General features: G+C 43.2%; 1 protein-coding gene across 1 annotated transcript in view; it reads right to left on the bottom strand.

The window, feature by feature from the left end:
- LOC139548529 (teneurin-4-like) overlaps positions 1–27479 on the bottom strand; it is a gene marked incomplete at its 3' end in the record, with an annotated part of 402507 nt that overhangs the window by 224644 nt on the left and 150384 nt on the right. Inside the window, exon 3 of the mRNA XM_071358218.1 lies at positions 25879–26178. Coding sequence (XP_071214319.1) covers positions 25879–26178 — 300 coding nt within the window. The remainder of the gene's footprint in view (positions 1–25878; positions 26179–27479) is intronic.

The following is a 27479-nucleotide window of genomic DNA, read 5'->3' as shown; positions in this document are numbered from 1 at the left end:
ATGTTTCAACGTGGAATGTTGTAAGTGTTTCTAAGTGGAATGTTGTAAATGTGTCTGAGTGGAATGTTGTAAATGTTTCAACGTGGAATGTTGTAAGTGTTTCTAAGTGGAATGTTGTAAGTGTTTCTAAGTGGAATGTTGTAAGTGTTTCTAAGTGGAATGTTGTAAGTGATTCTAAGTGGAATATTGCAAATGTTTCTAAGTGGAATGTTGTAAATGTTTCTAAGTGGAATGTTGTAAATGTTTCTAAGTGGAATGTTGTAAATGTTTCTAAGTGGAATGGTGTAAATGTTTCTAAGTGGAATGGTGTAAATGATTCTAAGTGGAATGTTGTAAGTGTGTCTAAGTGGAATGTTGTAAGTGTTTCTAAGTGGAATGTTGTAAATGTTTCAACGTGGAATGTTGTAAGTGTTTCTAAGTGGAATGTTGTAAGTGTTTCTAAGTGGAATGTTGTAAGTGTTTCTAAGTGGAATGTTGTATGTGTTTCTAAGTGGAATGTTGTAAGTGTTTCTAAGTGGAATGTTACAAATGTTTCTAAGTGGAATGTTACAAATGTTTCTAAGTGGAATGTTGTAAGTGTTTCTACGTGGAATGTTGTAAGTGTTTCTAAGTGGAATGTTGTAAATGTTTCAACGTGGAATGTTGTAAATGTTTCAACGTGGAATGTTGTAAGTGTTTCTAAGTGGAATGTTGTAAGTGTTTCTACGTGGAATGTTGTAAGTGTTTCTAAGTGGAATGTTGTAAGTGTTTCTACGTGGAATGTTGTAAGTGTTTCTAAGTGGAATGTTGTAAGTGTTTCTACGTGGAATGTTGTAAGTGTTTCTAAGTGGAATGTTGTAAATGTTTCAACGTGGAATGTTGTAAGTGTTTCTAAGTGGAATGTTACAAATGTTTCTAAGTGGAATGTTGTAAGTGTTTCTAAGTGGAATGTTGTAAATGTTTCAACGTGGAATGTTGTAAATGTTTCTAAGTGGAATGTTGTAAGTGTTTCTAAGTGGAATGTTGTAAGTGTTTCTAAGTGGAATGTTGTAAGTGTTTCTAAGTGGAATGTTGTAAGTGTTTCTAAGTGGAATGTTACAAATGTTTCTAAGTGGAATGTTACAAATGTTTCTAAGTGGAATGTTGTAAGTGATTCTACGTGGAATGTTGTAAGTGTTTCTAAGTGGAATGTTGTAAGTGTTTCTAAGTGGAATGTTGTAAATGTTTCTACGTGGAATGTTGTAAGTGTTTCTAAGTGGAATGTTGTAAGTGTTTCTACGTGGAATGTTGTAAGTGTTTCTACGTATAATGTTGTAAGTGTTTCTACGTGGAATGTTGTAAGTGTTTCTACGTGGAATGTTGTAAGTGTTTCTACGTGGAATGTTGTAAATGTTTCTAAGTGGAATGTTGTAAATGTTTCTAAGTGTAATGTTGTAAGTGTTTCTAAGTGGAATGTTGTAAATGTGTCTGAGTGGAATGTTGTAAGTGTTTCTAAGTGGAATGTTGTAAGTGATTCTAAGTGGAATGTTGTAAGTGTTTCTAAGTGGAATGTTGTAAGTGTTTCTACGTGGAATGTTGTAAGTGTTTCTAAGTGGAATGTTGTAAGTGATTCTACGTGGAATGTTGTAAGTGTTTCTACGTGGAATGTTGTAAGTGTTTCTAAGTGGAATGTTGTAAGTGTTTCTAAGTGGAATGTTGTAAGTGATTCTACGTGGAATGTTGTAAGTGTTTCTACGTGGAATGTTGTAAGTGTTTCTAAGTGGAATGTTGTAAGTGTTTCTACGTGGAATGTTGTAAGTGTTTCTACGTGGAATGTTGTAAGTGATTCTACGTGGAATGTTGTAAGTGTTTCTACGTGGAATGTTGTAAGTGTTTCTACGTGGAATGTTGTAAGTGTTTCTACGTGGAATGTTGTAAGTGTTTCTACGTGGAATGTTGTAAGTGATTCTACGTGGAATGTTGTAAGTGTTTCTACGTGGAATGTTGTAAGTGTTTCTACGTGGAATGTTGTAAGTGATTCTACGTGGAATGTTGTAAGTGATTCTACGTGGAATGTTGTAAGTGTTTCTACGTGGAATGTTGTAAGTGATTCTACGTGGAATGTTGTAAGTGTTTCTACGTGGAATGTTGTAAGTGTTTCTACGTGGAATGTTGTAAGTGTTTCTACGTGGAATGTTGTAAGTGTTTCTAAGTGGAATGTTGTAAGTGATTCTACGTGGAATGTTGTAAGTGTTTCTAAGTGGAATGTTGTAAGTGTTTCTACGTGGAATGTTGTAAGTGTTTCTACGTGGAATGTTGTAAGTGTTTCTACGTGGAATGTTGTAAGTGTTTCTACGTGGAATGTTGTAAGTGATTCTACGTGGAATGTTGTAAGTGTTTCTAAGTGGAATGTTGTAAGTGATTCTACGTGGAATGTTGTAAGTGTTTCTACGTGGAATGTTGTAAGTGTTTCTACGTGGAATGTTGTAAGTGATTCTACGTGGAATGTTGTAAGTGTTTCTACGTGGAATGTTGTAAGTGATTCTACGTGGAATGTTGTAAGTGTTTCTAAGTGGAATGTTGTAAGTGATTCTACGTGGAATGTTGTAAGTGTTTCTACGTGGAATGTTGTAAGTGTTTCTACGTGGAATGTTGTAAGTGATTCTACGTGGAATGTTGTAAGTGTTTCTAAGTGGAATGTTGTAAGTGATTCTACGTGGAATGTTGTAAGTGTTTCTAAGTGGAATGTTGTAAGTGTTTCTAAGTGGAATGTTGTAAATGTTTCTACGTGGAATGTTGTAAGTGTTTCTAAGTGGAATGTTGTAAGTGTTTCTACGTGGAATGTTGTAAGTGTTTCTACGTGGAATGTTGTAAGTGTTTCTACGTGGAATGTTGTAAGTGATTCTACGTGGAATGTTGTAAGTGTTTCTAAGTGGAATGTTGTAAGTGATTCTACGTGGAATGTTGTAAGTGTTTCTAAGTGGAATGTTGTAAGTGTTTCTACGTGGAATGTTGTAAGTGTTTCTACGTGGAATGTTGTAAGTGTTTCTACGTGGAATGTTGTAAATGTTTCTAAGTGGAATGTTGTAAGTGTTTCTAAGTGGAATGTTGTAAGTGTTTCTACGTGGAATGTTGTAAGTGTTTCTAAGTGGAATGTTGTAAGTGTTTCTACGTGGAATGTTGTAAGTGTTTCTAAGTGGAATGTTGTAAGTGTTTCTAAGTGGAATGTTGTAAGTGTTTCTAAGTGGAATGTTGTAAGTGTTTCTACGTGGAATGTTGTAAGTGTTTCTAAGTGGAATGTTGTAAGTGATTCTACGTGGAATGTTGTAAGTGTTTCTAAGTGGAATGTTGTAAGTGTTTCTACGTGGAATGTTGTAAGTGTTTCTACGTGGAATGTTGTAAGTGTTTCTACGTGGAATGTTGTAAGTGTTTCTACGTGGAATGTTGTAAGTGATTCTACGTGGAATGTTGTAAGTGTTTCTAAGTGGAATGTTGTAAGTGATTCTACGTGGAATGTTGTAAGTGTTTCTACGTGGAATGTTGTAAGTGTTTCTACGTGGAATGTTGTAAGTGATTCTACGTGGAATGTTGTAAGTGTTTCTACGTGGAATGTTGTAAGTGATTCTACGTGGAATGTTGTAAGTGTTTCTAAGTGGAATGTTGTAAGTGATTCTACGTGGAATGTTGTAAGTGTTTCTACGTGGAATGTTGTAAGTGTTTCTACGTGGAATGTTGTAAGTGATTCTACGTGGAATGTTGTAAGTGTTTCTAAGTGGAATGTTGTAAGTGATTCTACGTGGAATGTTGTAAGTGTTTCTAAGTGGAATGTTGTAAGTGTTTCTAAGTGGAATGTTGTAAATGTTTCTACGTGGAATGTTGTAAGTGTTTCTAAGTGGAATGTTGTAAGTGTTTCTACGTGGAATGTTGTAAGTGATTCTAAGTGGAATGTTGTAAGTGTTTCTACGTGGAATGTTGTAAGTGTTTCTAAGTGGAATGTTGTAAATGTTTCTACGTGGAATGTTGTAAGTGTTTCTAAGTGGAATGTTGTAAGTGTTTCTACGTGGAATGTTGTAAGTGATTCTAAGTGGAATGTTGTAAGTGTTTCTACGTGGAATGCTGTAAGTGTTTCTAAGTGGAATGTTGTAAATGTTTCTACGTGGAATGTTGTAAGTGTTTCTAAGTGGAATGTTGTAAGTGTTTATACGTGGAATGTTGTAAGTGTTTCTACGTGGAATGTTGTAAGTGATTCTACGTGGAATGTTGTAAGTGTTTCTAAGTGGAATGTTGTAAGTGATTCTACGTGGAATGTTGTAAGTGTTTCTAAGTGGAATGTTGTAAGTGTTTCTAAGTGGAATGTTGTAAATGTTTCTACGTGGAATGTTGTAAGTGTTTCTAAGTGGAATGTTGTAAGTGTTTCTACGTGGAATGTTGTAAGTGTTTCTACGTGGAATGTTGTAAGTGTTTCTACGTGGAATGTTGTAAGTGTTTCTACGTGGAATGTTGTAAGTGTTTCTAAGTGGAATGTTGTAAGTGTTTCTACGTGGAATGTTGTAAGTGTTTCTAAGTGGAATGTTGTAAGTGTTTCTAAGTGGAATGTTGTAAGTGTTTCTAAGTGGAATGTTGTAAGTGTTTCTACGTGGAATGTTGTAAGTGTTTCTAAGTGGAATGTTGTAAATGTTTCTAAGTGGAATGTTGTAAGTGTTTCTACGTGGAATGTTGTAAGTGTTTCTACGTGGAATGTTGTAAGTGTTTCTACGTGGAATGTTGTAAATGTTTCTAAGTGGAATGTTACAAATGTTTCTAAGTGGAATGTTGTAAATGTTTCTAAGTGGAATGTTGTAAATGTTTCTAAGTGGAATGTTGTGTTTCTAAGTGGAATGTTGTAAGTGTTTCTAAGTGGAATGTTACAAATGTTTCTAAGTGGAATGTTACAAATGTTTCTAAGTGGAATGTTACAAATGTTTCTAAGTGGAATGTTACAAATGTTTCTAAGTGGAATGTTGTAAGTGTTTCTAAGTGGAATGTTGTAAATGTTTCTAAGTGGAATGTTACAAATGTTTCTAAGTGGAATGTTGTAAGTGTTTCTAAGTGGAATGTTGTAAATGTTTCTAAGTGGAATGTTGTAAGTGTGTCTAAGTGGAATGTTGTATGTCTAAGTGGAATGTTGTAAATGTTTCTAAGTGGAATGTTGTAAATGTTTCTAAGTGGAATGTTGTAAGTGTGTCTAAGTGGAATGTTGTAAATGTTTCTAAGTGGAATGTTGTAAATGTTTCTAAGTGGAATGTTGTGTTTCTAAGTGGAATGTTGTAAATGTTTCTAAGTGGAATGTTGTAAATGTTTCTAAGTGGAATGGTGTAAATGTTTCTAAGTGGAATGGTGTAAATGATTCTAAGTGGAATGTTGTAAGTGTGTCTAAGTGGAATGTTGTAAATGTTTCTAAGTGGAATGTTGTAAATGTTTCTAAGTGGAATGTTGTGTGTCTGAGTGGAATGGTGTATGTCTAAGTGGAATGTTGTAAATGTTTCTAAGTGGAATGTTGTGTTTGTAAGTGGAATGTTGTGTTTCTAAGTGGAATGTTGTAAATGTTTCTAAGTGGAATGTTGTAAATGTTTCTAAGTGGAATGTTACAAATGTTTCTAAGTGGAATGTTGTAAATGTTTCTAAGTGGAATGTTGTAAATGTTTCTAAGTGGAATGTTGTGTTTCTAAGTGGAATGTTGTAAGTGTTTCTAAGTGGAATGTTACAAATGTTTCTAAGTGGAATGTTACAAATGTTTCTAAGTGGAATGTTACAAATGTTTCTAAGTGGAATGTTACAAATGTTTCTAAGTGGAATGTTGTAAGTGTTTCTAAGTGGAATGTTGTAAATGTTTCTAAGTGGAATGTTACAAATGTTTCTAAGTGGAATGTTGTAAGTGTTTCTAAGTGGAATGTTGTAAATGTTTCTAAGTGGAATGTTGTAAGTGTGTCTAAGTGGAATGTTGTATGTCTAAGTGGAATGTTGTAAATGTTTCTAAGTGGAATGTTGTAAATGTTTCTAAGTGGAATGTTGTAAGTGTGTCTAAGTGGAATGTTGTAAATGTTTCTAAGTGGAATGTTGTAAATGTTTCTAAGTGGAATGTTGTGTTTCTAAGTGGAATGTTGTAAATGTTTCTAAGTGGAATGTTGTAAATGTTTCTAAGTCGAATGTTACAAATGTTTCTAAGTGGAATGTTGTAAATGTTTCTAAGTGGAATGTTGTAAATGTTTCTAAGTGGAATGTTGTGTTTCTAAGTGGAATGTTGTAAGTGTTTCTAAGTGGAATGTTACAAATGTTTCTAAGTGGAATGTTACAAATGTTTCTAAGTGGAATGTTACAAATGTTTCTAAGTGGAATGTTGTAAGTGTTTCTAAGTGGAATGTTGTAAATGTTTCTAAGTGGAATGTTACAAATGTGTCTAAGTGGAATGTTGTAAGTGTTTCTAAGTGGAATGTTGTAAATGTTTCTAAGTGGAATGTTACAAATGTTTCTAAGTGGAATGTTGTGTGTCTGAGTGGAATGTTGTAAATGTGTCTAAGTGGAATGTTGTAAATGTTTCTACGTGGAATGTTGTAAATGTTTCTAAGTGGAATGTTGTAAATGTTTCTAAGTGGAATGTTGTGTGTCTAAGTGGAATGTTGTAAATGTTTCTAAGTGGAATGTTGTAAATGTTTCTAAGTGGAATGTTGTAAATGTTTCTAAGTGGAATGTTGTAAGTGTTTCTAAGTGGAATGTTGTAAATGTTTCTAAGTGGAATGTTACAAATGTTTCTAAGTGGAATGTTGTGTGTCTGAGTGGAATGTTGCAAATGTTTCTAAGTGGAATGTTGTAAATGTGAATGTGGTCTCTCCCTCTCAGCAAGTAGCCATACCAGTAACTAAATCAAATGCACCCAGCACCAAAATATACTGCAGAAAGTCTAAATGAAATACTGCATTCATTAATAATAAATACGCCTAGAATATCTATATTGAACGTAACACACCACACAGAGGCTGGGTAGATGAGGGAACATCTAGTTTAATGTGGATTCCTCCTCAACACTACAACGCACTAAAAGCTAAGCCCCATTGAGATGAATCCGGGTGGATTACATCCCTACTAAAATCTAAATCTATTAAGTGGAATAAATCACTAAATGAAGTAAGATCTCAGCTGGTGTGTCTGAACTTCATATTAATCACAAGCGTTTGTTCCACTTCTTCTATTTGTTCTCCTTGTAGGTTGTTCATTCTGTCTCAATTTAATAATGATTTAAATGACTGCAGGAATCTATTAAGAGCAAAATATAAACAGATGTGAAAATCCAGATCAATAATATGCCATATTCAGATATTAAAAATAATATGCTATATTCATATAATGAAAATAATATGCTAAACATTTACATCATTTAACAGACGCTCTTATCCAGAGCGACTTACACTGAGCAAGTAGGGTTAAGCGGCCTTCCTCAAGGGCACATGGACAGATTTTCAACTAGTTGCGTCGGTGACTCGAACCAGGAATCTTTTGTTTACTGGGCCAACACTCTAACCGCTAGACTACCTACCTCCTCTACACTCTAACCGCTAGACTACCTACCTCCTCTACACTCTAACCACTAGACTATCTACCTCCTCTACACTCTAACCGCTCGGCTACCTGCCTCCTCTACACTCTAACCAATAGGCTACCTACCTCCTCTACACTCTAACCACTAGACTACCTACCTCCTCTACACTCTAACCACTAGACTACCTACCTCCTCTACACTCTAACCACTAGACTACCTACCCCCTCTACACTCTAACCACTAGGCTACCTGCCACCCCTACACTCTAACCACTAGACTACCTGCCCCCTCTACACTCTAACCACTAGACTACCTGCCTCCTCTACACTCTAACCACTAGACTACCTGCCACCCCTACACTCTAACCACTAGACTACCTACCTCCTCTACACTCTAACCACTAGACTACCTACCTCCTCTACACTCTAACCGCTCGGCTACCTGCCTCCTCTACACTCTAACAACTAGGCTACCTGCCTCCTCTACACTCTAACCGCTAGGCTACCTGCCTCCTCTACACTCTAACCACTAGACTACCTGCCACCTCTACACTCTAACCACTAGGCTACCTGCCTCCTCTACACTCTAACCAATAGGCTACCTACCTCCTCTACACTCTAACCACTAGACTACCTACCTCCTCTACACTCTAACCACTAGACTACCTACCTCCTCTACACTCTAACCACTAGACTACCTACCCCCTCTACACTCTAACCACTAGGCTACCTGCCACCCCTACACTCTAACCACTAGACTACCTGCCCCCTCTACACTCTAACCACTAGACTACCTGCCTCCTCTACACTCTAACCACTAGACTACCTACCTCCTCTACACTCTAACCTCTAGACTACCTGCCTCCTCTACACTCTAACCACTAGACTACCTGCCACCCCTACACTCTAACCACTAGACTACCTACCTCCTCTACACTCTAACCACTAGGCTACCCGCCTCCTCTACACTCTAACCACTAGACTACCCACCTCCTCTACACTCTAACCACTAGACTACCTGCCACCCCTACACTCTAACCGCTCGGCTACCTGCCTCCTCTACACTCTAACAACTAGGCTACCTGCCTCCTCTACACTCTAACCGCTAGGCTACCTGCCTCCTCTACACTCTAACCGCTAGGCTACCTGCCTCCTCTACACTCTAACCGCTAGGCTACCTGCCTCCTCTACACTCTAACCACTAGGCTACCTACCTCCTCTACACTCTAACCGCTAGGCTACCTGCCTCCTCTACACTCTAACCACTAGACTACCTACCTCCTCTACACTCTAACCACTAGGCTACCTGCCTCCTCTACACTCTAACCACTAGACTACCTGCCACCCCTACACTCTAACTACTAGACTACCTACCTCCTCTACACTCTAACCACTAGACTACCTGCCTCCTCTACACTCTAACCACTAGGCTACCTACCTCCTCTACACTCTAACCACTAGACTACCTGCCTCCTCTACACTCTAACCACTAGACTACCTACCTCCTCTACACTCTAACCACTAGACTACCTACCTCCTCTACACTCTAACCACTAGGCTACCCGCCTCCTCTACACTCTAACCGCTAGGCTACCTACCTCCTCTACACTCTAACCGCTAGGCTACCTACCTCCTCTACACTCTAACCACTAGACTACCTACCTCCTCTACACTCTAACCACTAGGCTACCTGCCAGCCCGTCTACTTTCAGATAGATTTCTCTGTCAGTCCAGCTCTAAGACGGCAGAAACAACTGAACACCTCTCTCTCCATCCTCTCCTAGGGAAAACAATGCTCATCGTAGCGTTGCAAAGATTTGTTGGGATAAATGGTTATTCAGGTAATCAGTAAACACAGGGGCACTGTGTTCATTCAGATCTGACAACGGATTTTCCTATCAAGTTATTTCTGCATTACGGCTCAGACAGTCGTTACTGCTCGACGTGTGTGTGCGCGCGCGTGTGTGTGTGTGTGTGTGTGTGTGTGTGTGTGTGTGTGTGTGTGTGTGTGTGTGTGTGTGTGTGTGTGTGTGTGTGTGTGTGTGTGTGTGTGTGTGTGTGTGTGTGTGTGTGTGTGTACATGCTTATGTGTCTGTGGTGCGCCTGTGTGTGAATCGTCCCCTCATCACTTTCTCTCCAAGCCAAGGTCACATAGAGATAGCGGTCAACCTTCAACCCTGTCTGTTGTTGAGGTGTCACAGTGTCCTGCTGTAACCCTCCCTCTACCCTGTGTGTTGTTGAGGTTTCACAGTGTCCTGCTGTAACCCTCTCTCTACCCTGTGTGTTGTTGAGGTGTCACAGTGTCCTGCTGTAACCCTCCCTCTACCCTGTCTGTTGTTGAGGTGTCACAGTGTCCTGCTGTAACCCTAATGAAACCCTCCCTCTACCCTGTCTGTTGTTGAGGTGTCACAGTGTCCTGCTGTAACCCTCCCCCTACCCTGTGTGTTGTTGAGGTGTCACAGTGTCCTGCTGTAACCTTCCCTCTACCCTGTCTGTTGTTGAGGTGTCACAGTGTCCTGCTGTAACCCTCCCTCTACCCTGTCTGTTGTTGAGGTGTCACAGTGTCCTGCTGTAACCCTCCCTCTACCCTGTCTGTTGTTGAGGTGTCACAGTGTCCTGCTGTAACCCTCCCTCTACCATGTCTGTTGTTGAGGTGTCACAGTGTCCTGCTGTAACCCTCCCTTCTACCCTGTCTGTTGTTGAGGTGTCACAGTGTCCTGCTGTAACCCTCCCTCTACCCTGTCTGTTGCTGAGGTGTCACAGTGTCCTGCTGTAACCCTAATGAAACCCTCCCTCTACCCTGTCTGTTGTTGAGGTGTCACAGTGTCCTGCTGTAACCCTCCCTCTCCCTCTACACCATCACAACCGTGAAGGACGGGGGTGGCAGCATCATGTTGTGGGGGTGCTTTGCTGCAGGAGGGACTGGTGCACTTCACAAAATAGATGGCATCATGAGAAGGAAAATTATGTGGATATATTGAAGCAATATCTCAAGACATCAGTCAGGAAGTTAAAGCTAGGTCGCAAATGGGTCTTCCAAATGGAAAATGACCCCAAGCATACTTCCAAAGTTATTTAAGGACAACAAAGTCAAGGTATTGGAGTGGCCATCACAAAACCCTTACCTCAATCCTATAGAAAATGTGTGGGCAGAACTGAAAAAGTGTGTGCGAGCAAGGAGGCCTACAAACCTGACTCAGATACACCAGCTCTGTTAGGAGGAATGGGCCAAAATTCACCCAACTTATTGTGGGAAGCTTGTGGAAGGCTACCCGAAACGTTTGACCCATGTTAAACAATTTAAAGGAAATGCTACCAAATACTAATTAAGTGTATGTAAACTTCTGACCCACTGGGAATGTGATGAAAGAAATAAAAGCTGAAATAAATAATTCTCTCTACTATTATTCTGACATTTCACATTATTAAAATAAAGTGGTGATCCTAACTGACCTAATACAGGGAATTTATACTAGGATTAAATGTCAGGAATTGTGAAAAACTGAGTTTAAATGTATTTGGCTAAGGTGTATGTAAACTTCCGACTTCAACGGTATATACTGAGATCATGTGACAGATCATGTGACACTTAGATTGCACACAGGTGGTCTTTATTTAACTAATTATGTGACTTCTGAAGGTAATTGGTTGCACCAGATCTTATTTAGGGGCTTCATAGCAAAGGGGGTGAATAGATATGCAAATCACGCACCACTTTTCCTTTTTTTCTTTTTTTCCACTTCACTAATTTGGACTATTTTGTGTATGTCCATTACATGAAATTCAAATAAAAATCTATTTAAATTACAGGTTGTAATGCAACAAAATAGGAAAAATGCCAAGGGGGTTGAATACTTTTTGCAAGGCACTGTAGTACAGTATATCAGGAATAAGGTGACATTTAGAATGCATATATTTAGACTTGTATACTTATTTAGACTTGTATACTTATTTAGACTTGTATACTTATTTAGACTTGTATACTTATTTAGACTTGTATACTTATTTAGACTTGTATACTTATTTAGACTTGTATACTTATTTAGACTTATATCTAATCAACATCACATTCAGATCATTGATGTTGGCTGTGACATCTGTAAAGCTCCCCAAAAAAATCCAACCCTCATGTAACATTCATTGGAATGATGATATTCAACGTTTGAGCAACGTTTGAGCAACGTTTGAGCAACCATGGTAGGACGTAGAACGTACTGCAGAGCACCCCTTCCTCCCCGGGGGGAGGATTTCCTCACGGTAACACGACTGAATAAACATGTTGTTTGGCTGTGCACACACACACACACACACACCATAGACTGATACAGATACTAACGACTAGCACCAACAATAACAACACAGAAAGGGATTTAACAAACAGCATAACGTCTGGTACTGCAATGAGACCTCGTTCCAGCTTCTTATCAAGTTGATTAAGAGGGCTGCTGAATGGCTGTGCTGTGACGAGGTTAAACTCCCAGAAGTCCTCTTTCCTGCACTGAAAACTACAAGCACACGATGAAGATATGTCTGGGGCGATCTATCTCCCCACGGAGAGCCTCCCCTGTACGCATGCACACACACACGCACGCACACACGCACGCACACACGCAAACACGCACGCACGCACACACACACACCAAACGCACGCACGCACACACACACACACACGCACACACGCACGCACACACACACACACACACCAAACGCACGCACGCACACACACACACACACGCACACACGCACGCACACACACACGCACGCACGCACGCACGCACACACACACACACACACACAGAGAGAGAGAGAGAAACACACAGAGAGAAACACACCATCCCTCCCTCCCTCCCTCAGCCTCAGAGAGACGGATAAGGCACCACCCTGGAGCTGCTCTTAACCTCAATCGTTTAGGCAGTTCAAAGTTCCCTCTGCGTGGGCAGCATCTTGAAGGTGACACCTACCATCGCCCAGGACGGGGGAGAACTAACAACGAACAGAGCTACAGAATCGTCACTGTGAAATGAGCCAACAAAACCAAACCCATCGTCTCTCTCTTAAATACAACTGTTCATCTACTGAAGATGAAGATGATTCTCACCTTAAATACACACAAGGGAAGCACATACAGTATACTGACTCAAAACCCTTCCACTTGTTTTGTGTTACCAACAGCCAAGCAGACTCAGCACACATGCAGTTAACTAGAAATGGCCTCCTGTAAATGGCCTCCTGTAAAGCCGGGTAACAATGGAGACAGAACAGGTAACGATCATCAACTATATGACTCTGCAGCGTGTCTAGCCCCTCACTTCTCTCTCACACACACACACACACACACACACACACACACACACACACACACACACACACACACACACACACACACACACACACACACACACACACACACACACACACACACACACACACACACACACACACACACACACACACTGCTGCGCTAACAGAAGAATAACAATCAAACTATATGAAAAGGACTCAGCAGCATCGTACCAACGGAGAGTCAGTCTCAGTCTTGAAAAGAGCCGGGTCAGGTTGGTAACATGTAGAGAGGAGGTAGAGTGGTCTCAGGCTTGAATACATTAGAGGGAAAGTAAACGGTTTGTTGATTTAAAGAGATTAAAGCAGACGCAAGCAAAGCAGCTCAATGGATTTTAATTAACTTGCCATATATGAAATGTATGTTATTAGGCATTACTAGATTAAATGGCAAACGCAAGTACTCGTTCTGCTTGGCTGACTGGAATAAAAAGCAATTTAGAAGCAGGTCTAGTTTCCCACAGACAAATAGAGTATGATGCTACTAGGGCTGCTACTGCTGACTGACTTGGTGAACAGGACAGGCCTACATACCTTCTGAAACACTGTCTCCACCTAACACTGCTGGCTGACTTGGTGAACAGGACAGGCCTACATACCTTCTGAAACAGTGTCTCCACCTAACACCCATGCAGGGGGATTCAGCTACATTTTATGTATAATAGACATACATTCTAGTTCCAGGTTCCATATTCTAGTTCCAGGTTCCACATTCTAGTTCCAGGTTCCATATTTCAGTTCCAGGTTCCACATTCCAGTTCCAGGTTCCACATTCTAGTTCCAGGTTCCACATTCCAGTTCCAGGTTCCACATTCTAGTTACAGGTTCCATATTCTAGTTCCAGGTTCCATATTCCAGTTCCAGGTTCCACATTCTAGTTCCAGGTTCCACATTCCAGTTCCAGGTTCCACATTCTAGTTCCAGGTTCCACATTCCAGTTCCAGGTTCCACATTCTAGTTACAGGTTCCATATTCTAGTTCCAGGTTCCATATTCTAGTTCCAGGTTCCACATTCTAGTTCCAGGTTCCATATTCTAGTTCCAGGTTCCATATTCTAGTTCCAGGTTCCATATTTCAGTTCTAGGTTCCACATTCCAGTTCCAGGTTCCACATTCTAGTTCCAGGTTCCACATTCCAGTTCCAGGTTCCATATTTCAGTTCCAGGTTCCACATTCTAGTTCCAAAGTTCCATGTTCTCTCTGGAAATCAAGCAGAGGACTGGCTGAATGAGTGAGTGACTAACTGGCTGGCTGGCTGGCTGGCTGTCCCATTACTCTCTCTGAGTCATTCAGGGTGAATAGGATGTCCTGGCAGGAGTCCTGTCTGGTCAAATCACAAGCTAATTAAGCAATAAGGCCCGAGGGGGTGTGGTATATGGCCAACCCCCCCAGGTGCCGTATTGCTGTTATAAACTGGTTACCAACGTAATTAGAGCAGTAAAAATAAATGGTATACGTGGTATACGGTCTGATATACCACGGCTTTCAGCCAATCAGCATTCACGGCTCAGAACCACACTGATTTGATAAACTATCAACAAGGTTCTCTGCTGTTCTGGCAATTAGAATGTTGCAGCTAGGCTCCTTGATGAGTTGGTTTACTTCCGCCCGGTGTTCTGGAAGTTCCAGAGAAGAGCAACCATCACTAAATCAGCCCTGTGAATATACATGAAAGGATAGTTTGAGCATGAAGCTTTTACCCCTGCTAGTGCTGTGACCTAAACGTCTGAAAATCTCATTTCATGTAAAAGGATAGGACCAAGTCATCAGCTAAGGTATTGTAAACTATGACTGCACAATATGCAACATAAGTCACATTTTATTTTAGCAATTAGTTTCTAAAGAACCAAATAACTTGCCAAGACAGCAGCTACTCTTCCTGGTGTCCAGCTAAATTAAGGCAGTTTATACAATTTTAAAAACATTACAATACATTCACATATTTCACAACACACTGTGTGCCCTCAGGCCCCTACTCCACCACAACCATATATCTAAGGTACTAAATTAATGTGTATGTTATTGTGTGTGTGTGTGTGTGTGTGTGTGTGTATCGACACCTGAAACCCCACCTCTTTAAGGAATACCTAGGATAGGATAAAGTAATCCTTCTCACTCCCCCCCCCCTTAAAAGATTTAGATGCACTACTTACAAATTGGTGCATTCACCTTATGACATCCAGTGGCCGTTCCACTGGATGTCATAAGGTGAATGCACCAATTTGTAAGTCGCTCTGGATAAGAGCGTCTGCTAAATGACTTAAATGTAAATGTAAAAATGTATGCATGTCTGTGCCTGTGTTTGTGTCTCTTCACAGTCCCCGTTGTTCCATAAGGTGTATTTTTTTCTGTTTTTTAAATCTGATTCTACTGCTGCATCAGTTACTTGATGTGGAATAGAGTTCCATGTAGCCATGGCTCTATGTAGTACTGTGCACCTCCCATAGTCTGTTCTGGACTTGGGGACTGTGAAGAGACCTCTGGTGGCATGTCTTGTGGGGTACGCATGGGTGTCCGAGAATTCAACATGTCAATACTTCTTATAAATACAAGTAGTGATGAAGTCAATCTCTCCTCCACTTTGAACCAGGAGAGATTGACATGCATATTATTAATATTAGCTCTCTGAGTACATCCAAGGGACAGCCGTGCTGCCCTGTTCTGAGCCAATTGTAATTTTCCTAAGTCCTTTTTTGTGGCATCTGACCACACGACTGAACAGTAGTCCAGGTGTGACAACACTAGAGCCTGTAGGACCTGCCTTGTTGATAGTGCTGTTAAGAAGGTAGAAACTAGAGCCTGTAGGACCTGCCTTGTTGATGGTGTTGTTAAGAAGGCAGAAACTAGAGCCTGTAGGACCTGCCTTGTTGATAGTGTTGTTAAGAAGGTAGAGACTAGGGCCTGTAGGTTCTGCCTTGTTGATAGTGTTGTTAAGAAGGTAGAAACTAGGGCCTGTAGGACCTGCCTTGTTGATAGTGTTGTTAAGAAGGTAGAAACTAGGGCCTGTAGGACCTGCCTTGTTGATAGTGTTGTTAAGAAGGTAGAAACTAGAGCCTGTAGGACCTGACTTGTTGATAGTGTTGTTAAGAAGGTAGAAACTAGGGCCTGTAGGACCTGCCTTGTTGATAGTGTTGTTAAGAAGGTAGAAACTAGAGCCTGTAGGACCTGCCTTGTTGATAGTGTTGTTAAGAAGGTAGAAACTAGGGCCTGTAGGACCTGCCTTGTTGATAGTGTTGTTAAGAAGGTAGAAACTAGGGCCTGTAGGACCTGCCTTGTTGATAGTGTTGTTAAGAAGGTAGAAACTAGAGCCTGTAGGACCTGCCTTGTTGATAGTGTTGTTAAGAAGGTAGAAACTAGGGCCTGTAGGACCTGCCTTGTTGATAGTGTTGTTAAGAAGGTAGAAACTAGAGCCTGTAGGCCTGTAGGACCTGCCTTGTTGATAGTGTTGTTAAGAAGGTAGAAACTAGGGCCTGTAGGACCTGCCTTGTTGATAGTGTTGTTAAGAAGGTAGAAACTAGGGCCTGTAGGCCTGTAGGACCTGCCTTGTTGATAGTGCTGTTAAGAAGGTAGAAACTAGGGCCTGTAGGACCTGCCTTGTTGATAGTGTTGTTAAGAAGGTAGAGCAGCGCTTTATTATAGACAGACTTCTCCTCATCTTAGCTACTGTTGTATCAATGTTTTGACCATAACAGTTTACAATCTAGTGTTACTCCAAGCAGCTTAGACATCTCAACTTCCTCAATTACCACATTATTCATTACACGATTTAGTTGAGGTTTAGGGTGAATGTTTTGTTCCAAATACAATGCTTTTAGTTTTGGACATATTTAGGGGTAACTTATTCCTTGCCTCCCATTCTGAAACTAACTGCAGCTCTTTGTTAAGTGTTGCAGTCATTTCAGTCGCTGTAGTAGCTGACGTGTATAGTGTTGAGTCATCCACATACACAGACATGAATTAAGATTTTAAAAAGTAACAGCTACCCTGGGGAATTCCTGATTCTACCTGGATTATGTTGGAGAGGCTTCCATTAAAGAACACCCTCTGTGTTCTGTTAGACAGGTAACTCTTTATCCACAATATAGCAGGGGGTGTAAAGCCATAACACCCTCTGTGTTCTGTTAGACAGGTAACTCTTTATCCACATTATAGCAGGGGGTGTAAAGCCATAACACCCTCTGTGTTCTGTTAGACAGGTAACTCTTTATCCACATTATAGCAGGGGGTGTAAAGCCATAACACCCTCTGTGTTCTGTTAGACAGGTAACTCTTTATCCACATTATAGCAGGGGGTGTAAAGCCATAACACCCTCTGTGTTCTGTTAGACAGGTAACTCTTTATCCACAATATAGCAGTGGGTGTAAAGCCATAACACCCTCTGTGTTCTGTTAGACAGGTAACTCTTTATCCACAATATAGCAGGGGGTGTAAAGCCATAACACCCTCTGTGTTCTGTTAGACAGGTAACTCTTTATCCACAATATAGCAGGGGGTGTAAAGCCATAACACCCTCTGTCCTGTTAGACAGGTAACTCTTTATCCACAATATAGCAGGGGGTGTAAAGCCATAACACCCTCTGTGTTCTGTTAGACAGGTAACTCTTTATCCACATTATAGCAGGGGGATGTAAAGCCATAACACCCTCTGTGTTCTGTTAGACAGGTAACTCTTTATCCACATTATAGCAGGGGGATGTAAAGCCATAACACCCTCTGTGTTCTGTTAGACAGGTAACTCTTTATCCACAATATAGCAGGGGGTGTGAAGCCATAACACCCTCTGTGTTCTGTTAGACAGGTAACTCTTTATCCACATTATAGCAGGGGGTGTGAAGCCATAACACCCTCTGTGTTCTGTTAGACAGGTAACTCTGTATCCACATTATAGCAGGGGATGTGAAGCCATAACACATACGTTTTTTCCAGCAGCAGACTAGGATCAATAATGTCAAAAGCCGCACTGAAGTCTAACAAAACAGCCCCCATAATCTTTTTATAATCCATTTCTCTCAGCCAATCATCAGTCATTTGTGTAAGTGCTGTGCTTGTTAAATGTCCTTCTATAAGCTGAAAGTCTGTTGTCAATTTGTTTACTGTGAAATAGCATCGTATCTTGTCAAACACAATTTTTTCCAGAAGTTTACTAAAGGTTGGTAACAGGCTGATTGGTCGGCTGTTTGAGCCAGTAAAGGGGGCTTTACTCTTCTTGGGTAGTGGAATGACTTCAGCTTCCCTCCAGGCCTGAGGGCACACGCTCTTTAGTAGGCTTGGATTGAAGATGTGGCAAATAGGAGTGGAAATATCGTCTGCTATTATCCTCAGTAATTTTCCATCCAGATTGTCAGATCCTGGTGGCTTGTCATTGTTGATAGACAACAAAACTTTTTTCACCTCTTCCACACTCACTTTACAGAATTTAAAATGACAATTCTTGTCTTTCATAATTTGGTCAGATATACTTGGATGTGTAGTGTCAGCGTTTGTTTCTGGCATGTCACGCCTAAATTTGCTAATCTTGCCAATTAAAAAGTAATTAAAGTAGTTGGTAATATCAGTTGGTTTTATGATGAATGAGCCGTCTGATTCAATGAATGATGGAGATGAGGTTGCCCTTTGTTCTGAACATTTTATTTAAGATGCTCCAAAGCTTTTTACTATCATTCTTTATATCATTTATCTTTTGTTTCATAGTATAGTTTTTTTTTTTTTTTTATTCAGTTTAGTCACATGATTTCTCTATTTGCAGTACTTTTGCTAATCGGTTGTGCAGCCAGACTTATTTGCCATTCCTTTTGCCTCATCCCTCTCAACAATACAATGTTCAAATTCCTCATCAATCCACAGGGATTTAACAGTTGTACAGTCATGTTCTTAATGGGTGTTTATTAGTAACTGGAATAAGCAATTTCATAAATGTGTCAAGTGCAGTGTCTGATTGCGCCTCATTACACACCACGGACCAAGAGATATTCTTAACATCATCAACATATGAATCACTACAAAACGTATTGTATGACCTCTTATACACTATATTAGGCCCAGCCTTTGGAACTGTGGTTTTCCTAGATGTGGCTACTATATTGTGATCACTACATCCTATGGATCTGGATACTGTTTTAGAGCACATTTCTGCAGTATTAGTAAAGATGTGAAATATACATGTTGATGATGTATAACTACATCTGTTTGTAACTACCCTGGTAGGTTGACTGATAATCTGAACCAGGATGCAGGCACTGGTTACAGTTTGATGCTTTTTCTTCAGTGGGCAGCCTGATGAAAGCCAGTCAATATTTAAATCACCCAGAAAATATACCTCTCTGTTGATATCACATACATTATCAAGCATTTCACACATGTTATCCAGATACTGACTGTTAGCACTTGGTGATCTATAGCAGCTTCCCACCAGAATGGGCTTTAGGTGAAGCAGATGAACCTGTAGCCATATTACTTCAACAGTATTTAACATGAGATCCTCTCTAAGCTTTACAGGAATGTGGCTCTGTATATAAACAGCAACACCTCCACCTTTGGCATTTCTGTCTTTTCGGTAGATGTTATAACCATGTATTGCTACCACTGTATCATCAAAGGTATTATCTAAGTGAGTTTCAGAAATAGTCAGACTATGAATGTCATCTGTTACTAGCAAGTGATTGATTTCATGCACCTTGTTTCTTAAGCTATATATGTTAATTACCGTGGAATATTCTGAGCCCTTTTCCATAAGTAGTAGGAGACAAAGAAGAAAGCATTCTTCAGACAGTCAGTATTGTGATGTGTGTTTCCACAGCCCACACAGGCTCAACCAGACAGTCAGTATTGTGCTGTGTGTTTCCACAGCCCACACAGGCTCAACCAGACAGTCAGTATCGTGCTGTGTGTTTCCACAGCCCACACAGGCTCAACCAGACAGTCAGTATCGTGCTGTGTGTTTCCACAGCCCACACAGGCTCAACCAGACAGTCAGTATTGTTCTGCATGTTTCCACAGCCCACACAGGCTCAACCAGACAGTCAGTATGGTGATGTGTGTTTCCACAGCCCACACAGGCTCAACCAGACAGTCAGTATTGTGCTGTGTGTTTCCACAGCCCACACAGGCTCAACCAGACAGTCAGTATGGTGATGCGTGTTTCCACAGCCCACACAGGCTCAACCAGGCTCAGACTTGACATGTTTCATCATGACACGTTCCCAGAGCGCAATTAAACTTCTATGCTAGCACAGAGACTCACTGGGCCCTGGGGGGCAATTTAGCAGCGTCAAGCCTCAGAGAGACAGAGGCTGAGTCCCCAACGGCACCTTTGTTCCCTATATAGAGTGCACTATCAGCCCATAGGGCTCTGGTCAACAGTAGTGCACTATAGAGGGAACAAAGGTGCCCTTTCGGATGCAGGCAGAAAAACGTAGAGACGGATAAGAGAAAAGCTGCATCCCTTCCTGTCTCTTTCTGCCTCGGTCACCAAGCTGCCACGCGCTAAGCCCAGTCATCCGTGTCCACTCATACACGCCTCATAACCACCACGTCATATTAATCCCCACTATATGTGCGTCCCAAATAGCACCCGAATTCCCTTTATAGTGCACTACTTTGGACCAAAGCCCTATGGCACCCTAATTCCCTTTATAGTGCACTACGTTGGACCCAAAGCCCTATGGCACCCTAATTCCCTTTATAGTGCACTACTTTGGACCAAAGCCCTATGGCACCCTAATTCCCTTTATAGTGCACTACTTTTGGACCAGAACCCTATGGCACCCTAATTCCCTTTATAGTGCACTACTTTTGGACCAGAACCCTATGGCACCCTAATTCCCTTTATAGTGCACTACTTTGGACCAGAACCCTATGGCACCCTAATTCCCTTTATAGTGCACTACTTTGGACCAGAACCCTATGGCACCCTAATTCACTTTATAGTGCACTACTTTGGACCAGAGCCCTATGGCACCCTAATACCCTTTTATAGTGCACTACTTTGGACCAGAGCCCTATGGGTGCCCTGTGTAGGCAACAGCCAACAGGGTGCCATCGACAGGGTGGCGTTTGGGATGCAACCAGTCACTGTGTCACAGAAGAGAATATGATATGGCTATTACTATATTACCATATCATGTCATTAAGGTTTAATATGGGTACTGGAGAGGTCAAACACTCAAGGATTTTCTTCTCTCAGAGACATTTTCTTCTCCAAAGTTTATAAACAGATATTAAAGGAACCTGTCATGATTCATCTGGTCGGCGGTAATAGGTCTGTCTCCTGGGTCGTACACTCTGGTCGGGCTGTAATAGGTCTGTCTCCTGGGTCGTACACTCTGGTCGGGCTGTAATAGGTCTGTCTCCTGGGTCGTACACTCTGGTCAGGCTGTAATAGGTCTGTCTCCTGGGTCGTACACTCTGGTCAGGCTGTAATAGGTCTGTCTCCTGGGTCGTACACTCTGGTCAGGCTGTAATAGGTCTGTCTCCTGGGTCGTACACTCTGGTCAGGCTGTAATAGGCCTGTCTCCTGGGTCGTACACTCTGGTCAGGCTGTAATAGGTCTGTCTCCTGGGTCGTACACTCTGGTCAGGCTGTAATAGGTCTGTCTCCTGGGTCGTACACTCTGGTCAGGCTGTAATAGGTCTGTCTCCTGGGTCGTACACTCTGGTCAGGCTGTAATAGGCCTGTCTCCTGGGTCGTACACTCTGGTCAGGCTGTAATAGGTCTGTCTCCTGGGTCGTACACTCTGGTCAGGCTGTAATAGGTCTGTCTCCTGGGTCGTACACTCTGGTCAGGCTGTAATAGGTCTGTCTCCTGGGTCGTACACTCTGGTCAGGCTGTAATAGGTCTGTCTCCTGGGTCGTACACTCTGGTCAGGCTGTAATAGGTCTGTCTCCTGGGTCGAACACTCTGGTCGGGCTGTAATAGGCCTGTCTCCTGGGTCGTACACTCTGGTCGGGCTGTAATAGGCCTGTCTCCTGGGTCGTACACTCTGGTCGGGCTGTAATAGGTCTGTCTCCTGGGTCGTACACTCTGGTCAGGCTGTAATAGGCATGTCTCCTGGGTCGTACACTCTGGTCAGGCTGTAATAGGTCTGTCTCCTGGGTCGTACACTCTGGTCAGGCTGTAATAGGTCTGTCTCCTGGGTCGTACACTCTGGTCAGGCTGTAATAGGTCTGTCTCCTGGGTCGTACACTCTGATCAGGCTGTAATAGGCCTGTCTCCTGGGTCGTACACTCTGGTCAGGCTGTAATAGGTCTGTCTCCTGGGTCGTACACTCTGGTCAGGCTGTAATAGGTCTGTCTCCTGGGTCGTACACTCTGGTCAGGCTGTAATAGGTCTGTCTCCTGGGTCGTACACTCTGGTCAGGCTGTAATAGGCCTATCTCCTGGGTCGTACACTCTGGTCAGGCTGTAATAGGTCTGTCTCCTGGGTCGTACACTCTGGTCAGGCTGTAATAGGTCTGTCTCCTGGGTCGTACACTCTGGTCAGGCTATAATAGGCCTGTCTCCTGGGTCGTACACTCTGGTCAGGCTGTAATAGGTCTGTCTCCTGGGTCGTACACTCTGGTCGGGCTGTAATAGGTCTGTCTCCTGGGTCGTACACTCTGGTCAGGCTGTAATAGGCCTGTCTCCTGGGTCGTACACTCTGGTCAGGCTGTAATAGGCCTATCTCTTGGGTCGTTCACTCTGGTCAGGCTGTAATAGGCCTGTCTCCTGGGTCGTACACTCTGGTCAGGCTGTAATAGGTCTGTCTCCTGGGTCGTACACTCTGGTCAGGCTGTAATAGGTCTGTCTCCTGGGTGGTACACTCTGGTCAGGCTGTAATAGGCCTGTCTCCTGGGTCGTCCACTCTGGTCAGGCTGTAATAGGCCTGTCTCCTGGGTCGTACACTCTGGTCGGGCTGTAATAGGTCTGTCTCCTGGGTCGTACACTCTGGTCAGGCTGTAATAGGCCTGTCTCCTGGGTCGTACACTCTGGTCAGGCTGTAATAGGTCTGTCTCCTGGGTCGTACACTCTGGTCAGGCTGTAATAGGCCTGTCTCCTGGGTCGTACACTCTGGTCAGGCTGTAATAGGTCTGTCTCCTGGGTCGTACACTCTGGTCAGGCTGTAATAGGTCTGTCTCCTGGGTCGTACACTCTGGTCGGGCTGTAATAGGCCTGTCTCCTGGGTCGTACACTCTGGTCAGGCTGTAATAGGTCTGTCTCCTGGGTCGTACACTCTGGTCAGGCTGTAATAAGTCTGTCTCCTGGGTCGTACACTCTGGTCAGGCTGTAATAGGTCTGTCTCCTGGGTCGTACACTCTGGTCAGGCTGTAATAGGTCTGTCTCCTGGGTCGTACACTCTGGTCAGGCTGTAATAGGTCTGTCTCCTGGGTCGTACACTCTGGTCAGGCTGTAATAGGTCTGTCTCCTGGGTCGTACACTCTGGTCAGGCTGTAATAAGTCTGTCTCCTGGGTCGTACACTCTGGTCAGGCTGTAATAGGTCTGTCTCCTGGGTCGTACACTCTGGTCAGGCTGTAATAGGTCTGTCTCCTGGGTCGTACACTCTGGTCAGGCTGTAATAAGTCTGTCTCCTGGGTCGTACACTCTGGTCAGGCTGTAATAAGTCTGTCTCCTGGTGGACAAGTGGGCTCCATGTTCTGAAAATAACATTCACAAAACCAGTGATTATTTCCCAAGCAGGGTACAATTACAAGGGCGACCCAAATCCAAATTGTTTTAGGTTGGGGAAAACAGAGATAGGTTGTAAGCTGCCCCACCTATACAATTGTAAGAGAAACACTGCACAAATAGGAAATGAACTTTCATCTTAAAAATGAAGTAGTTGCATACCAGGATAAATGCCATAGAGTATCAACTACCTAATATATTATTCAAGAATTAATAAGAAGTCTCAATATGTAAATGAGTCTCTCTTGAGTCTTGCTGATCTCAAGGACAATGTGGCACATTGCCATCTTAATAATAATATTTTTAGAGGGCAAACTAATTGTAATACTATCACAAGTTATAAGAAGCAGCAGTATTGAGTTCTAGAATGATTCCTCACTACATAATTCAGATTTTAACCCATTAACACTAAACACATTGATCCGGTAGGTAATAGTTAAGTAGCAGTACATTCATATGAGATGTAAAACGCTCCTGTCAACCCCCCCCGAATCTGTGTGTGTGATCTTTGACTGTGCTGCGCCCCATTCAGATGGCTGTAATTACCTGTATACCCTCTGTACCTTCTCCTATGACATCGAACTACACTGAACACAAATATAAACGCAACATGCACCAAATTCCATTTATTTTTACTGAGTTACACTTCATATGTGGAAATCAGTCAATGGAAATAAATTCATTAGGCCCTAATCTATGGATTTCACATGACCTGGGAATACAGATATGCATCTGTTGGTTACAGATACCTTTAAAAAAGATATGGTATGGGCAGGCATAAGCTACGGACAACGAACGTAATTGCGTTTTATCGATTGGCAATTTGAATGCACAAAAATACTGCAATATGATCCTGAGGCCCATGGGCCTCGCGATGGGCCTCACACTGGGCCTCACACTGGGCCTCACACTGGGCCTCATAATGGTCCTCACACTGGTCCTCACACTGGGCCTCACACTGGGCCTCACACTGGGCCTCACACTGGGCCTCACACTGGACCTCACAATGGGCCTCACACTGGGCCTCGCGATGGGACTCACACTGGGCCTCGCGATGGGACTCACACTGGGCCTCACACTGGTCCTCACACTGGGCCTCACACTGGGTCTCACCTCACACTGGGCCTCACAATGGGCCTCACAATGGGCCTCACAATGGGCCTCTGGATTACGTTGCAGTATTTTTGTGCATTCAAATTGCCAATCGATAAAAACGCAATTACGTTCGTTGTCCGTAGCTTATGTCTGCCCATACCATAACCCCACCGCCACTATGGGGCACTCTGTTCACAACGTTGACATCAACAAACTGCTCGCCCACACGACGCCTTACACATGGTCTGCGGTTGTGAGTTCGGTTGGCCGAACTGCCAAATTCAATGACATTGGAGGCGGCTTATTCGTAGAGAAATAAACATTAAATTCTCTGCCAACAGTTCTGGTGGACATTCCTGCAGTCAGCATGCCAATTGCACGCTCCCCAAAAAACTTGAGACATCTGTGGCATTGTGTTGTGTGGCAAAACTGCACACTTTTATTGTCCACAGCGCAAAGTGCACCTGTGTAATGAGCATGCTGTTTAATCAGATGATTGATATGCCACACCTGTTAAGTGTTTAGTGTTAAGTTAAGTTCTATCCTGTATGTAGTAGTATCCGCACACACACGCACGCACACGCACACGCGGTACATCCAGTTCTATCCAAGGTATAATATCCAGTTCTATCCAGTTCTATCCAAGGTATAATATCCAGTTCTATCCAGTTCTATACAAGGTATAATATCCAGTTCTATCCAGTTCTATCCAAGGTATAATATCCAGTTCTATCCAGTTCTATACAAGGTATAATATCCAGTTCTATCCAAGGTATAATATCCAGTTCTATCCAAGGTATAATATCCAGTTCTATCCAAGGTATAATATCCAGTTCTATCCAAGGTATAATATCCAGTTCTATCCAAGGTATAATATCCAGTTCTATCCAAGGTATAATATCCAGTTCTATCCAAGGTATAATATCCAGTTCTATCCAGTTCTATACAAGGTATAATATCCAGTTCTATCCAAGGTATAATATCCAGTTCTATCCAAGGTATAATATCCAGTTCTATCCAAGGTATAATATCCAGTTCTATACAAGGTATAATATCCAGTTCTATCCAGTTCTATCCAAGGTATAATATCCAGTTCTATCCAGTTCATTAAGGTCCTAAAGGTGAAGCAGCCTTACCGTTCTCTGTGATTTCATGTTCAGCAATACATCCATTTCCCATACATCTAATCAGTAGGTAAAGCAACAAGACACATACATATACTATAGCATAAAGTTGAAAGCTTCAGTTCCCTACCGTTCTCAGTGTTCTCATGTTCGGTGTCTGTGAGGGTCAGATTAGAGTTGGCCCTGCTGGACAGACAGGAGCTACGTCCCGACTTGGTGTTGCGACCCCACAGTCTAACAGCGTGCTCCGGGGACATGACCCCGTCCGGCTCCGTGTCGGCGTCCGAGCACATGCTCGCAGAGTAGTCACGGTGAGGCAGACCCATGCCCAAACCACCACCAGAACCAAGACCCAGGTCGCCACGGTATGACGCCACGTGAGGAGGGAGAGGATCCCCGAAACCTAGGTCTCTGAGGGAGAAATCTGCTCCTGGAGGAGGACAGGTACAATAGACACAGACGGAGGAGGACAGGTACAATAGACACAGACGGAGGAGGACAGGTACAATAGACACAGACAGACAGACAGACAGACAGACAGACAGACAGACAGACAGAGAAAGATAGAAAGAGAAGAGAAAATGTATCCATATTTGCAATTAATCAATACTATACAGACAATATGATGTACTGTGAGGTCCATAACATAGTGCAACCTCAGAGAGGGGACTGGGACAGTAAGAGCCCATATACTGCTGTAGTTCCGCAGACGTCCACTGCTTCCAGTGCTACTCCTTCCTATACATTTAACATCCACGGTGTGGCAAAGGCTTTACGAGCAGATGTTTTCAGGTCACCGCTCCGCTCATTACAGCTATGTCCCAAAATGCCCCTGATTCCCTACATGGTGCACTATTTTTGACCAGGGCCCATAGGGGCACCATATAGCCTAGAAGGTCATATATAGGTCCCTCATTAGGGAATAGGGTGCCATTTGGGATTCAGCCTAGAAGGTCATAAAAGATATCAGGGAAGCATCAGATATAGGTCCATCATTATCTCACCCTGTAGCCTTCCTCCCCCCTCCAGCCTTCCTCCCCCCTGCAGCCTTCCTCCCCCCTCCAGCCTTCCTCCCCCCTGTAGCCTTCCTCCCCCCTGCAGCCTTCCTACTCCCTGCAGCCTTCCTCCCCCCTGCAGCCTTCCTCCCCCCTACAGCCTTCCTCCCCCCTGCAGCCTTCCTACTCCCTGCAGCCTTCCTCCCCCCTGCAGCCTTCCTCCCCCCTGTAGCCTTCCTCCCCCCTGCAGCCTTCCTCCCCCCTGCAGCCTTCCTCCCCCCTGCAGCCTTCCTCCCCCCTGTAGCCTTCCTCCCCCCTGCAGCCTTCCTCCCCCCTGTAGCCGTCCTCCCCCCTGCAGCCTTCCTACTCCCTGCAGCCTTCCTCCCCCCTGCAGCCTTCCTCCCCCTGCAGCCTTCCTCCCCCCTGCAGCCTTCCTCCCCCCTGCAGCCTTCCTCCCCCCTACAGCCTTCCTCCCCCCTGCAGCCTTCCTACTCCCTGTAGCCTTCCTCCCCCCTGCAGCCTTCCTCCCCCCTGCAGCCTTCCTCCCCCCTGCAGCCTCCCTACTCCCTGTAGCCTTCCTCCCCCCTGCAGCCTTCCTCCCCCCTGCAGCCTTCCTCCCCCCTGCAGCCTTCCTCCCCCCTACAGCCTTCCTCCCCCCTGCAGCCTCCCTATTCCCTGTAGCCTTCCTCCCCCCTGCAGCCTTCCTCCCCCCTCCAGCCTTCCTCCCCCCTGCAGC

This window comes from Salvelinus alpinus, chromosome 21, assembly GCF_045679555.1.
Source record: "Salvelinus alpinus chromosome 21, SLU_Salpinus.1, whole genome shotgun sequence".
Lineage (NCBI taxonomy): Eukaryota > Metazoa > Chordata > Actinopteri > Salmoniformes > Salmonidae > Salvelinus > Salvelinus alpinus.
This window is presented reverse-complemented; position numbering and strand designations above follow the sequence as displayed.